The sequence below is a fragment of the Pieris brassicae genome, chromosome 3, assembly GCF_905147105.1.
Source record: "Pieris brassicae chromosome 3, ilPieBrab1.1, whole genome shotgun sequence".
In the NCBI taxonomy this organism is placed as follows: domain Eukaryota; kingdom Metazoa; phylum Arthropoda; class Insecta; order Lepidoptera; family Pieridae; genus Pieris; species Pieris brassicae.
This window is the reverse complement of record NC_059667.1, coordinates 6,934,335-6,950,337: the sequence shown is the minus strand read 5'-3', so window position 1 is coordinate 6,950,337 and position 16,003 is coordinate 6,934,335. Positions and strand designations below refer to the sequence as shown.

General features: G+C 33.6%; 1 protein-coding gene across 1 annotated transcript; it reads right to left on the bottom strand.

The window, feature by feature from the left end:
* Positions 1–35: 35 nt before the first annotated feature.
* Positions 36–15,770, bottom strand: LOC123707597 (coiled-coil domain-containing protein 39). The gene is made up of 24 exons (XM_045657779.1): positions 15,589–15,770; positions 15,388–15,496; positions 15,176–15,323; positions 14,883–15,040; positions 14,324–14,443; positions 13,923–14,024; positions 13,055–13,246; positions 12,284–12,409; positions 11,645–11,734; positions 10,168–10,294; positions 10,016–10,104; positions 9,178–9,275; positions 8,746–8,875; positions 8,283–8,477; positions 7,720–7,859; positions 6,777–6,852; positions 5,711–5,870; positions 4,986–5,151; positions 4,525–4,672; positions 3,902–4,077; positions 2,331–2,386; positions 1,310–1,434; positions 886–910; positions 36–234 (listed from the first exon to the last, which is right to left on the bottom strand). Exons 1-24 carry the CDS (start codon positions 15,711–15,713, stop codon positions 125–127), a joined length of 2,991 nt encoding a protein of 996 aa, XP_045513735.1. The 5' UTR covers positions 15,714–15,770; the 3' UTR covers positions 36–124.
* Positions 15,771–16,003: the final 233 nt, after the last annotated feature.

The window sequence follows — 16,003 nt, the reverse complement described above, 5'->3', positions numbered from 1 at the left end:
AACAGGCAATACATAATTACAATAATTAAAAATTATAAAGCTAAAGAGTTTATTTCAAACAAAAAATCTATAAATTAGGTACAAATAACTCGAAATACGATTGGTTTATCAAAGTATAAAATGTCTATCTAAAGGATTTTCTAGATCTTGCAGTGATGGAGGGGTGAGGCATCGCTGACGTAGACTCTTCCAAACCCAGCGTAACTACGCGCAATGCAACCGTAGAACGCCGCGCTAAAAAGATAATATAAATAAATGGGAAGAATGTGACTACATATTAAAACTTTTTCACAAACAATTTTTTTATTGACAATTAGAGATTGACTCTGTTACTAAATATTGTGTACGTGGAGAGTTTTCTGAATGTGTACCATTATCCAACACAAGACTCAATAAAACAGCTGGTAAGCTAATGCATACAGTAAGATTCATTTCCTAATTCCAATTGCATCTAAAATAACTTGAATTTTTCTTTAACACCTATTATATCCATGAGTTTACTTAAGCTGAATCTGGCATTGCCAGAAAAATAAGTTCGCAGGATTTTCATATTTTACGCAGACATTATCGTTATAGATTGTCTAATTCGTGGTAGAAGAAGAACAAGAAGTAAACAATATTTTCTTCGTAATCGAGTTGCTGAGTTGGTAATCGCAATTTTAATTTTAAGCCATATATTTTATGAAACAGGGACAACCATCAACCGCCATACTATTGAATGGTTGTGTAGAAGGTCTTTGAGGGAGGATTAGGCTTCCCCTAAAAATCTGTGGTAGATTGAAATTACATTATACTGTTACTTACTGGTATACATTTAATATTTATTCTTACGGATTTGCAAAATTAGCAAGTATCAAAATGTAAAAGGACCTTAAGATATTATACCTTGTTCTGGAATATCCTCAACCAGCTGAAATAAAATAAATTTATATTTTATTATTAAATCTCGATTCCAATATGGGCAAGCCTTAGATAAAACCACTAGTATTTAAAACATACATTCGACCGGATAATTTGTATAGTAAATTAGTATCATTATGGTAGCAATACTAACATTTACAATAAACAACCCCTATTTCGCCTAAAGGGTTACATACCAGGCCATAAACTCAAAAAAAATCTACCCCTGGTTATACTTTTTTATATTTAATGATACATACATGTACATCATTAAATCATGTAAAGTGTATTGTATACCATAGAAAAAAACTAAAAATAAACCTCTAATTTATATTCTTAGCGTCCAGAGACAACAGTCTTAAAATAATCTTTATTTTACCTTTTAAATTATTTATTTAAATAAAAATACCGCATGTTCTTGGACTTTCGGCGCCAGCGTTCGCCTGAAGGCTGACAGTCTCTTTGTGTATCCGCTAGCAACGCTCACTCCGCTCCTGATGGACTCGGACGAACTCGAAAATACGCTCTCGGTCACTGAAAGCATTTTTGTGTATTCACACAATTTTTAATAGTGAGGTAATTTACCAATAACTGGTGAATGTCTTTCGTTCCGATATAGCGGCATATTGCAGTAAAATAAACTATAAAAATACATGAAAGCTAGTCCTTCCGCACATAGTCTTTTGTTAACATAGCTTTTACACATTAAGAACACACTTTTTAAACGGACTGAAGCTATGTATTATTATTATAGACTTATAATTATTTACATAAATTTAAATTCAATTTTTTTCCGACGTTTCGCGTGCTTTACAGCGTGCGTGGTCACCGTGACCAAAATTTTGAATTTAAAATTATGTAAATAATTATAAGTTTATAATAATAATACATAGCTTCAGTCCGTTTAAAAAGTGTTTTCTTAGCTAGTCCTTTCTTTAAGATATATACTTTTAAAAGAATTTATTTATGAAGTATTCAATGAGAATGCAATGTTGGCCTAGTGGCTTAAGCGTGCGACTGTCATCCCTGCGGTAGTGGGGTCGAATCATGGCTGTACACAATGAAATTTTCTTTCTATGTGCATAATTAGCACTTGCTTCTACGGTAATGGCAAACATCGTAAAGAAACCGGAATGTCTCAGATCCATGAATAGATGACATGTAGTATTGTCTTTTGTTAACATAGCTTTTACACATTATTTACTCCGTGGTCACCGTGACCACGCACGCTGTAAAGCACGCGAAAGGTCGGAAAAAAATTAAATTTAAAATTATGTCAAACTTTATAATAATAGTTTTCTAGATGACATCTGTCAGACACAGATCACCTACTTGTCTATGAAATATAGAGGATTGAGCAGTGGGATGCTATTGAACCACTGCATTGTTATTATCACAGACAATACAATACAGTTGCAGTACAAAATTACCATCTGGGTCTTGCACGGATTCTCGAGTACGAGGGCCAATGCTGTCAGCCACGATTCTGTAAAAATTAAATTCCAAATAAAATATGTTTCTAACAGCCTTCAAATATTCAGTGATAAGTCAAATTAAGCGTTTAGAATGGATTTTAAATAATTTAAACGATCTACGGCCTAAGCCTTTTGATGAAAAAAGTAACAGATATTTATAAAAATTACCATTATTTGATTTAACACAGGTGTTTTTTTAAATACATTTATGGTAGTCAATGTGAGGATTTAAAAAATAAATAAATGTATAGTTAATTTACAGGCCCACAAGATGTTATCCGTAAAAAGTATTTTTATCGGTAATTGGCTTATCGCTGCCCACTACAAAATGAATTAAGCAGGCGCAGACATGTTTGGCAAAGTCCTCTGTATAAGTCTCGCAACATCTTTCTCATTTTTCACTTTATAATATGACAATTTTGGCAATAAAAATATAAATAGCCTGGCCTAAATGCAGTTACATATTATTTTTTTTAACTTTTTAATTATATTGAATTTGGAACACGTATATTATTTTAAAAACTTCTTGCGACTATGCACGATTTCAAATATTTTTTGTGTTCATCATCAAATTACAATATGGAATGGAGTGTTAAAGAAAATAGGATTGCAGTTCTAAAAAAGCTGCTCAAGTGTTCGGAAAGGTACAACGTGGTCATCATCCTGCGTCAGTGATGGTTTGGTGGGACGTGTCTTATCAAGGAGTCATAAAACTACATTTTTAAAGGAGTGAAAACTTCAGCCAAAGTAAATCAAGATACAGTCTTGGATCATGTTGTGAAACCTCTCAGCAATACACTTTTTCAAAATATACCGTAGACTTACTACAAGGATTCTGCACCTGGTCACAAGACACGAACTACCCAAGCCTGGCTTAAAACCAACGTACAGGGCTTTATAAGAGCTGAAGACTAGCCCAAACCTCAACCCTTTAGACTTCAAATTATGGTCAGTTTTAGAGGGCATAGCCTGCTCTCAACCACACGACGTCATTGAGTCTCTTAAAAAATCTTTGGAGCAGAGGCGAAATTGGATACAATATAGTCGAAAAATTCGTAGCCAAACAGATTAAAGGCCTGTATAAAAGCCAAAGGTGTTCATTTATAATATAATATTTTGTAAAAAAAAATACTGAGAGATTAATAAATATGTAGGTATAAATTTTAATAATACTACATTGCTTTATTAAAAAAATGCATTTTCATTTGTAACAGAACTTATGGCTGGACTAGGTACAATTATTTTTCTTATATATATGGGGAAAGCAACAACCTTAAATTTATAAATATACTTTAACACGTCAAAATACAACAACACACAAAATAACAATATTGCTTAGCTTAGAATATTATTTTAGAATTTCATTTCCTATGATCAGCTTTCTATGCCTGACACACGGCACGGCGATGTTTTCCTTCACCGTACGACCTCTGGGCTGAGAGGCGCACGCTATCCGGCTCGCACCAATTGTTAAATATATACTCAATTGTATAAACTCATAGGAGAGTAAGAGAGATACAAATTACCTTTGTAAAAGTACATGCAGACGTCTTTGATTTCGAGAAAGATTGCTGTGCAGATCTGTAACGCTAACAAGTGCGCCAATTCGTGAGCACGCGCTCGGACACGCACCGCACAATTCGTTCAGCGCTTGCGCAGCGCTAAAAGCCGCTTCCGCATAATTTCGTATCCAGAGAGACATCTGACGATAAATTATTTCGTAATAAGAGACTTTACTTTCATAAATGTAAGTATTGCTTAATCAAATCATGAGACTCAAAGCTCACATTCGTGACATAAATTAGTTATAAGAATCATATCGGTTATTTCTCTTGTTATTTTTTTGTAATGTTGCTAGAAACAATTTGAGATTTGGACATTGTATCTGGGCGTTCATAAAGAAATATTGCTTTAATAAAAAAAAATTATCGAAATATTTCAACCACTATTTAAAAGTCCATATAGCATTATATACCTACACTTACCTAGAAAGTGAAAGACCCGTAATTTAAAACGTCACTCAAACTTAAATCTGCTTTCAAAAGCAGTCAAATTATTTTTTCTATTTCAAGTGGAGACAGTAAGTTGTGATACCTTTTGGAATAAGGGCATATGTCATAGATCGCATATCATATCTGTGGTTTATTACCTGAAAAATCCTCCAGTCTTCTTCTCCTTCTACAAGTTTTCTGGCCCTTCGTGCGTTGACCTTCACAACTTCGTGCGCATTTTGCAAACGACTCTCTTGCCTTTGCGCACGTGTACGCGCCGCTTCCATGTCACTCTCACATTCAGACCTTGGTAAAGAGAATTTACATATTTTTAAATAAGCTTTCACTTTTCTATGATACTCTATGTATAGTCTAGATTTTTAGTGGATGTGAATAGCATTACATTCCGCATCTTATTGAAAAAGGCTAGGTTATATTTCAACCTATAATTTAGTCTTGCTTATTGATAGTAATGTTAGAACTACGTAGAAGTAATGTACGAAATATTTTTCAAATTCCTACATTAGCTCCAGATGTTAACCCTATAACTAAACTAAACTTGACCGCAGAATATTAGTATAGATGCCTATATAATTTAATATTACACAAAATATCTCACTCTTTCGCCGAGAGCTGCTTGTACTTGTCTCCAAGCATAACCAATCGAGATCCAGCATCCGCATTCATTTGCTCCAGCGTCGTTATTTTAGATAAAAGCCCCTTCAACTCTTCGCGTTTCTCGTAATATTGCTTTGATAGACTATTTAACTCTTCTATTTCCGGAGCTGAAAACAAGATACATATACTTTACAGGTTATTTACTTAATTTATTATTTTTATAGTGTTGGCAATTTAATTTCGAATTCTTTTGTTTATTTTATGTTGGTATTTATATTTCGCACGTGTCATGTATATAAAGGGAACTGGACCTTTCATTGGAATTTCTATCAGTGACTCAGTAAAGCAAATATGATGTAAGTTAAGTAGTAACTTAGTAAGTTTCTGCCACGCACCACCATTATGTAGAAGTTGTCCATTGAAGTAGTTCAAGAAAGGAGCGTACCAAGTCTAAAAAGGCCGGCAACGCACTTGCGAGCCTTCTGGCAGTGCGAATGTCCATAGGCGGCATCATTTAACATCAGGTGAGCCCGTTGGAATCATATTAAATTAAAAAGAACAACTTCACGACCTTACTAGTCCTTAGAGCCTTCGGGCCGGCCAATCCAAACATTCCATTTGGATCAAAAAATAAGATTGAAGCGTGCTATAGACATTTAAAATGCAATCTGAAGAGATGATTCGCAATCTGAAGTATCAACTAGGTTTATCAATGAAATAACATACTGTCATCTTTAAGCGGATTTATGTGATGCAAGAAGTGCTTATGGGCCGCGCCGACGACGCGTACTGTAGCTTCAAGAGCAGAAATGTCACGTTCGCGCCTTCCAATGTCAGCGTCTAAGGCCGCCCCACGCTCGCGTAATTCAGCTCGTTCAGCTGCAAACTAACACTACCAATTCAAGTACAACTTAACCGACTATATTACTGCACGTCAATTTTTTAATTTTTGTAGTGGTTCCAAAGTTTCTTTAAACCATAACCTAATATATGTGTTATAAATCAACGTCGGGAAATCGAGTGACAGGGGCGAGTGTTGTTGATTTTGTTTTTGTTATTATATCCAACTATCCGACCGTGTTAAAAATGTATTATGCTGGTAAGCGACATAAAATCACGGCGTATTTAGTCTTACTAACGTAACTTTGGTATCCCGTCTGACAAACGAAAAGAAAGATTTCTTTATGAATATACTAGGGTGAGCTGGACATGTCTTACTATTCGTCTTTAGTTGGACGTTGATTTAAGAATTAATTTGTGTCTTATATATAATCTTTCTGTATGAGGCCATTTTACATTAACGAATCAATATATGTTTGTCGGTGAAAATAATTTTCAAATCAGTTCTAACAAACAGTTTTCATTAACGTAAAATTTAGAAAAAAGTTTTTTGCCATTCGATCCTTTAGATTCGATCGATTATTTGGAGAGCTCAAATAAAAAAAATCAGTGGTGCTACAGCATTCTACAGATTTCTATATCTGTTTCATGATCATTTATCAATGTAATAAGTAAGTAGGTGATCAGCCTTCTGTGCCTGACTTAGCCGTCGTTGACTTTTTGTGTCTAAGGCAAGCCAGTTTCCTCGCGATAGTTTCCTTCATCGTTCGAGCTAATGTTAAATACGCACATAGAAAGTAAGTCCATTGGTGCATAGCCGGAGATCGAACCTACAACCTCAGGAATGAGACTAGGAGGAGGACTCTTGGAGAGTTAATTAAGAAAATACGAAATACACACACATAACTGTATAAGTCATTGTATTAGTTGAAAAAATAGTTATCAAACTTACCTTTATTTTAAAGAACGTAACAGACAACTGTTGTCCAGATTCATCTTTTCCTAAAGAAGCGATGAATATATCATATCTGGAAAATGTTTGAATATCACTACTATTAATTAATTTCTTAAAATATTGAAATAGTTTTTCCTTTTTCATTGTCGACATATATTATAATTGCTTTGTTTTATCCATTCTTTATGTATAATTGTATATCTTATTTGGTTTAGCAATTCTGGCTAAAAAGGTGAGCTATTTAATTAATTTGTTTTCCTTACAGTAGTTGCCTGGAAGAGATAGCTCGAAAGCTATAAGCGATAATAATCCCATTATTTTTATTATATTTTTTTAATTGTACTGTATTTCTTTAGAAGTGTGAATAATAATTAAAAAATAATTGTTCATTAAATATGTGTCTTAATTTTACATTATTTTCTTCATTATAAATAAGTTTTGAGTCATTAGAGGACTATTACCAGGTTTAAAGAAAACACTTTTTTACCGGATTGAAGCTATTATTTCCCCGGAGTTGACATCGACTAAAAGATGACGGGTTTTGTTCAGAAATTACTCACGGTACTTCAGTGACCGTGACCACGCACGCTGTAAAGCACGCGAAACGTCAGAAAAAAAATAAAAATAAAAATTATGTAAAATATTTATAAGTTTATAATAATACATAGCTTCAATCCAGTAAAAAAGTGTTTTCTTTAAATGTGTAAAAGCTATGTTAACAAAAGACAATACTATACTAACAGGTTTTTTTCATATAAAAAATGTTTTTTTTAAAATTCCAATATACTCTACATAGGTCGCAGTCTACATTGTCGCTAACAAACAACGAAAGAATTAACAAAGCAAGTTACAACATTAAAATCTTTATGAATTGTAATTTATCGAAATAAAAAAGTCTAAACAAATTCATCAATAAAAGTGTTCTACCTACTAAAATCACCTTTTGATAAGTTGTTCTATACGTTGTTCCCTTTCCCTTATCTCTCCTCGCACTTTGCCAATATCCTCCACCAACGCTCGTTTCTGTACGCTGAACATATCCCGTCTGGCCGCTATTTCTATGAGTCGCTCGTTCATAGCCTGCAATAAACCAAATTAGTATATATATTATAAGTAATTTTTCTTTATATTATTTAGTAGGTCGAATCACGAAACACTTTGATATTACTCGAATTTTGTTTTTACAAAAAAGAAGAACCTTCGACTTCGAGTTCATGACAAAAAAGGTAGTTTTTGATATTTGAGCCAGCCAACCCAAAAAAATAATAGTTTAGGGGGGTACCTTATAAAAAATAAATATATTAAAGTAAAACCGAGTTTCGACTCAATTATCTCTTTCCACAAACACAAACATAATTTGACAGAAAGAGGCAAACGAGTTTGTCAAAAACATGTCGAAAATTTATTTTATTCTCAACACTATAAGGTTCGACTAACATTCCAATAAATGATAATATTTATATTACCGGCTACGTAATTTATATATATACGTATACGACTTACAGCATCAAGTTGCAGCCTCTGTTCGTCCAGGGTGAAGGCTGTATCATCAAGTCCAACTAGAGCTCGTCCAGCGTGCGCAACACGCAGTCGCAATAAGGCTTCGTCTACGCGTAGGCGTCGCCAGTTGTCACGACGATCGCGTAAATCTTTATCCCCACCTTCTACGTTCAGCATTGAGGATTTTAGACGACTTTGCTGAAAGGAGAAAGATAAAAATATTTATTTTATAATGACAATTGGATTACATGGAACTATCACGAAAGAGCTTAGCAAGTATGGTTAGGTTATAGAAACTGATAGTATTTTTAAATAGAGTACAACATGTATTTTTGCTCTACTTGCCTATCTTATGTAATTTAATACATTTTTTTGGTTGCCTTAGCCTAGTTTGCTTTTCGTATAAACATAAAAAAACGAGTTTTGTGACAATTATTTCATGAGCTATTTAAACAAGAGAACGTACCAATTTAGTATTTTCGCCGCTTTTTAACTCCAACTCCCTCGTCAAACGGCGCATATCATCGTACAATTTTCCGGAATGACGCTCCAACGTCGCAACTCTAGCTGCATGACGAGCACGTACCTCTTGCAACCTGTATAATAAATCTATGTAATATTTTTAAAATATAACTAATAAGTTCTATATAGGTTTTCGAAATTGAGATTGAACGACCCAACGAACGATGGCCAGTACAACTCGAATCCAACAACTGTAGACCAATTGTCACATTTTTTTTGTTATACCTTTTAAATTAAGTTAATTAAAAAAAAATTAATTCCACTTCCGGCTTTGTAAGGTTATGATTTTCAAATATCGCTAAAGTGTGTACGTAAAACAACGTATACGTGCATATCTACGAGCACAATGTGCGTACAGAGATTTAGATAATAAAACCTGTTCTCTCTTTCAACAAGTTCAGCGGAACATTCACGTTCGGCTTTTGCACCTTCCATGTGCGCGACGCGAGCACCGATCGTTTCCACTTGATAACTCTGCAATGTGTGCTTTATTAAATCTGGCGAAAATTTCGACAGGAGCCTTATGAAATTAAGCGCACATTAACGTATCTATTCTATAAACGTTATGGAGCCTATTTTGACAGCATGAGCAATGCAGTGATATTAACAATAATCTGTATAAAAAGAAGCTTTGGCGTTTAAGCTACGTAAGCAGATTTACTGAAACTCATCCCATTCTTCTTCTTGTTAGCGAAAGTAAGCAAAGCTCAAAAATAATAGCACATAAACGTATTCAGTTTTTGTAGGAATCCTCGAAAATGCATTTCGTTTTCAAGCATAGACAATGTGTGGCTAATATGTGTAAAAAAGTAAATAATTACTATTGATCAAAGAATTAAAGCAACCCTGCTTACGTAATACTTGAACAGCCCCTTAACGCAAGTAAAATAAATTTCCAAAAAATCCACCATTAAAATATTGATATATACGTCAGTCACGTGACATAATTCGACATGATTAGTCGAATCGACGACGACATAGCCTGATTGTAAATAATATATTCACTCTTTTTAATAATATCCTGTAACTTAATTTATTTGGATACTTTAATTAATCGGAATGTGTATTTGTGTAAAAAAAAACTTTACGTTTGCTTAGGTGTTAACCAGTTGAGGTTATTGAGGAAATTTTGTAGAAATATAGAATAATTCATGCTATCTTTGCAAATATTATTAAAAATACGCATATTGCGCTTATATAAGAATTCAACTTACAATTCCATAGAGCGATTCTTTCTGGGTTTGTAGGCTTCTCTCAACATTGCGCTGCTTGCTGGCCAATTTGCTCATGATTGCTTTGGAAGCTAAAAAAAACACCATTATTTCAAGCCTTAAACATTATGGTATCGTGATAATATTGAAATTACCTTTTAACTGCATATGAAATAATTTTTCCTCGTTCTTGAGAGCTAGAAGTTTCTGTTGTTCAACAAAGGAACAATGCATGGCCCGTTGCTGGTTTGTCGTGAGCTGACTTGCGTATCGTTCTTCTTCCTAAAAATATTATATAGAAAAATATAAATGACGTACTGCGATGAGTGGCTTCGTCAGAGCAACCAAAACTAAATGAAATACAGCAGATGTGCCTCAAAATTCAGCTGTTTTGGAAATTGATGCTTTATACTTTGCATATATTTACTTTTCATTAAAAAGCTCTTTTATAATATTGTTACGAAGACGGGTCAATTGCAATGTTTCTAGATTTTACCACTAGTTAGAGAACTTTTCAGCAGACTGAAATATGATTTCTGACCGTTTCAGAAGAGGGTCAATCACATATTAGAAAATTGTAATTTGCATAATGTTTTCAAGAGGCTAGAGACATTTTTTAAAGGCCTAAGGCCTAATTATACCCCTTTGATGAAGGAATATTCTAGACAGAATTTTCTAGGTGTGGGACAAGGACGGATATGCGAGAGAGCGGGAAGATCTGAACCTTCTCGAAGTACGCCGTACGACAAGGACGGAGCAATGTGCGAAAGAGACAAAGAGTACGGACGTTCTAGAATTGTGCAAATGCTACTCAGTAGTAGTCCCGCCTAGAGAGTTCTCGAATATTGTTTAAGATTGAATAAGTTAAGATAAGCGAGCCGAAACGCGACCAGCTAGTTTAGTTTCGAATGCGATACAAGAAATAAACACCGAAGCGATAAAGTGCGAATAAGTACTGTGTGAAGTGTGTATAATTAAGTAGTTAGTGGCTGTTTTTGTGTGTAATAAGTGTATTTTGCGAGTAATTTGTGCTTATAAATTCTTCATTCATTTATCAAGAAATAAACCCTTGAAGAGATCTACGGCATTTTCTATCCGATCCCCTAGCTCGTAACAATATATTGTTACTATAGTAAACAGTTACCCACAGTTGCTCGTACAGATTACAGAAAAACATTTAGGAGCATAAGTGACACTGAATACTCGCGAGTACGTAGCTCTTTGCTCTCAATAACTTTTATGACATTACTTTATTTATTTAAAACAGGTGAAAGGTAAACTACACATATATATCTACACATAGGTACTTTGCACAAGGTATATGCAGACCCAATGACAGACAGAGACTTGCGCTTAATAAACCACATTAAGCAACTTAGGCCGCAGCAGAAACTTGAATTAGCAAGTCACTGAATCACTCCAACACCCAGGATGAGTCTGTATGTATGCATGGTGTAGAACCGCCACGGAGACCACGAATTTTGTGCTCTCGACATACTCTAGAATTGATGCTGTTTTAGCCCAAATTCTAGAACCCCTAACAAAAAGTATTTGGTGATAACGTGAATGAATTCTAGAAACGCCATCAACCTGTGTAATAAACCTCGAATTGGATAATTAAGTTATACTTACATTAAGCATATCTTCAAGCTCTTTAGCCCTCTTTTCAGATGATTTGGACTTATCAGTTGACTCTGTACGCTTCATTTTAAGCTCTTTCAACTGAAATATAAATAGGTCTAAATTAAAATATATGAATTCAATATACTTATTTAATATCTAAAATATCGTATCAAAAGAATTAAAAATATATAAAACAGAACAAAAGAAAAATAATTATTCTTGTTTACTTAATTTTGGCTTTATTTTAAAAATACAATCGCTCGGTAATTGAACCGTGCAACCATGAATTTTTGGTTTCGAATCAGTATTTCGGTTTAAAGATACTTTATTTCTCAAAGAATAACACTCACTTAGCAAGAATATTTAGAGTAGATTAGTCATGTACATGTGTTATGAAATTATTTGAAAATATGCTTTATTCAATAAAAATATTAGTTTCTAACAATATGTATAACATTATTTACAAAACTGCAGGTAGGTCGCTTTGATTACAACGTGCATTATGTGACTATCGAATAGAAATAATTTCTTGAACTCTCGTTCACAGATTCGGTGAGAAAATATTTTTTTTATTTATGTGAACGTGTTATGTGTAAATACACATAATAAATTGGAAATATCCATATGATAATAAGATTAATTATAAACCTTGTTATTAACAGCCTGCAACGCCATATCCTTACGATGTTGCTCCTCCATTAATTGTTTATTTTCCGAGTTCAATTTCTCTAAACCCATTGTCATATTACTGGCAACACGCTGCAGACTTTGCACCTAAAACATATCACCATTTATAGTACTGTCCTGTTTGAAAAATGTTTGATAACTTCGCGTTTAATTAAGTAGAGACGAAAGCAGCTGCTAATGTTTGGCAATCTGTTTTGAAGGACTTCATAGAACTGACTCCATGTGCCTGAAAAGTATATTCAGATCCCGGAGGCCCTGCTGTCTGAGCTGGAGCTCCCGAACTCTTCTTCGCCAGCATTCACCAATGCCGCATATGATTTCGATACTTAACCGTTTCCTCAGTTACCAGAACTGGATATATTTGTAACAGGTTTGGAGTACGTTAAGGTAGTATATAAGTTAATATGTATATTGTATAGTATTGTCGTTTCCTAATATAGCTTTTGCACATTGAAAGAAAACACAACAAGGTCACGGTGACCTTGACCACGCACGCTGTAAAGCACGCGTAACGTCGAAAAATTTTAAATTTAAAATTATGTAAAATAATTATAAGTTTATAATAATACAAATAGCTTTAATCCGATTAAAAAAGTGTTTTCTTTCAATGTATATTGTAAGTAATGTTTGGCATTGCCCATAAAATATATGTTAGCTCCATATATCCTTACCTTCAAGGCAACCTATTACTCATAAAAGACAATTCACGTATAAAATACTTAAAAGACATACTTCACTATCAAGGGTGAGGTTTTCATCATAAGTCTCCTGGTAGGCCAGTCTCGTTTGGCTGAGTTGCTGCGCCAGCACCATATTTTCTTTCTGCGCATCTGCATTATTGCCTTGTTGCTGTTCACAGAACGCTTGCTGCTCGCGACATTGTTCCGCCTGGCAGTTTGCTTCTGCCTCTAGTGCTGCATAATCCTAATACGAAATTCCTTTTACCAAAATAAATTATAAATATCTAAACAGCCTTAATTTTCTATATTATATAAAATTTATATAATTTTCGATCGACTTGCGGCTTATATGGAATTACATATTTTATATCGTTTTATTAAGTGTCCAGTCTAGAACTTTAAGTCGTTGGCGCGTCAAAAGTACGCTATACATATTCCAGCTATAAGTTCTGTTACAAACTTTAACATATAACAACTCTGGCTTTAACAGCATGAACAACCTTTGTAGTTCTAACAGCACACGGCCGCCCCAATCTTTTCTGGTCTTAGACAGACGAAGTGTTGTCGTATCTGTTGATAGTACGATATACGAACATAAGGCTGATACCAAGCTTTTGAAGTGTCTGGAATATGAACGACGGCTCCATTCCCACTTTGTGCAAGGCCATCACTGCAATCCTATTTTCTTTCATACCCCATTCCATATTGTAATTTGATAATGAACACGAAAAAAAATATGTGAAATGGCGCAAAATCGAGTTTTTAAAATAATATACGTGTTACAAATTAAAAATAATTAAAAAATTGAAAAAAAAAATTTTTTTTTATGTAACAGTATTTATGATCAGACTAGTTATATACATTCTTCAAATAGCGTTCCCATATAGTTTTCGTTTCAATACAATTATATACTAAATTACTTCTCTAATATGTCTGATGTCGGTGTCTCGCTGCCTCAAGTTTTCCACAGCAGCAGTCCACATCATCATCATCTGTTTCCGTTGCTCCATTCCCTCCATAACCTGAAAAGATTTTTTTCCCTTTCACTAAAAAGTTACGGTAGTAATATAAAAGCAATGCAAATGCAAAACTACTTAAACTAGAATCTATTAAATTATCTACGTAATAATTATATGGCGCCATCTATCGCCGAAAAAAAAAATTATTTGCCAAATTATGCTGGATTTTTACTAAGACTTATTGTTATCTTCAATTTAGCGAAAGCATGATATTAATATTTTGATAAATTAATGAAAACAAATAGTTGGTATTGCATTTAATCATTAATTAATTTGTTATTAAGAGACAATTTGTAAATTACCTGTACTGAAATTCTCTCACACGCTCTCTCTTCAGCACTGAGATTGGAAACCAGTTGCACAAGACGCTCGTGTATGCAATCATGTTCAATTTTTAATTTTTGTCTTTTTGTTTCTAGAGCCTGTAATATATAATTAATATAGATTCTTAAATGTGTTAATTTATAATAAACAGATTAAAATAGTGTGCTTTTAGTAAATGATGCATTTGCCTCCATTGTTAAATTGCACATTGATTTAAGTCTCAGAAGTTATTCCTAATACTTTTGGCAGCACAGTATTGATGTTAAATTTTTTGTTTGAAGGTAGATTGGGTTTTGATACTCCTTGAGACATATTATATCACAAACTATACTAAAATCAAATAATACCATATTATGCTAAGTATAACATAATTAAATAAATACTATAATATATAATTATTTTTCAAGCCTATTCTTTTTAAACCACTGGTAAAGCAAAGACCCAAAATACCTATGAAAACCAAAATGCACAATTCAAAGTAAATCATAATACTTTTTTTTGTTACTTTAAAATTATTATAATGTAATAAGTTTATACCTTAGCCTTAGACAGATCTTGTTTTGTAAATTGTTCAATGGCTGAAATATCACCAGCACTTCTTTCTAAAGCAGCTCTCCATTCTTGCAAAGCACCACGTTCTCCACATACTTCACTCTTCAGCAAATCTGCCTTCTTCAGAAGGCGAGCAATGTTATCTAACAGATAGCATATCAATTTAAAATGACATTGTGATTGTTCCCAAAGGACTTAGAAAGCCTTAGGCTTAGATACTAAACAAATACTAATCAACTTGAACAATTCTCTATACTAAAATTAAAGAAAAATCTTACTCTGCAATCTGTCAATCCGTGTTGTTATTGTATTGGCCTCTTTGTTACAGTCAATAATATCCCTTTCCAGCCGATCACTTTCATTACAGGACAATTGACGAAGCTTTACCTCTTGTTCTAGTTGTTGCTTATTGGCAAAGAGTAGTCGCTAGAAAAAATGACTGGTTATTTAAGGATAATTACTCAGTTTTCATTTAAAATTGCTAACTTACAGTATTTTCTTGATACTCAGTATGGACATAATCCTTGTATTTATTTAGGTCTGTTCTTTTCTGCTCTTGTGATAAAAAGGCTTCTTTAAGATTCTGTATTTCATCACGTCTAGAAAAAAATAGATCAATATATAGCTTTTATTATTAAAAATACATATCAAAATATTATGCAGTATTGTAAATAAATGACTAGGTACATGCCGTGATATAAGTAGTGATTCCAAGTTTTGATTATCAGGATTCGCTAAAGGAATTCTGGTTCCCTGATTCCAGCCTAGCTCTTCAAGCAGTTGAGCCATATAGCTAGGAACTTGAACTTCACCCATTTTTCTTAATGGTGATTTTTAAAAAGAATATTAGGAAATAAGTAAGCTTTTCATCAATTGTTTACTGTTGCCTTAGTAACGGGCAACAGCCTGGTAGACACAGAGTAAACAATGGTCTACCTAAGGTACAGACTAAAAAAAATACCTATTGTTCAATAATTTGTAGTATGTTGACATACACTCCTGAAATTGGTAAAAAAAGATATCCACTAAATTCTACAAATTCAAAAGCTTTAAATTTTCATGATAGAGAAAAACGTTAAGCTTTCCGATTGCACCACCTAACTTAT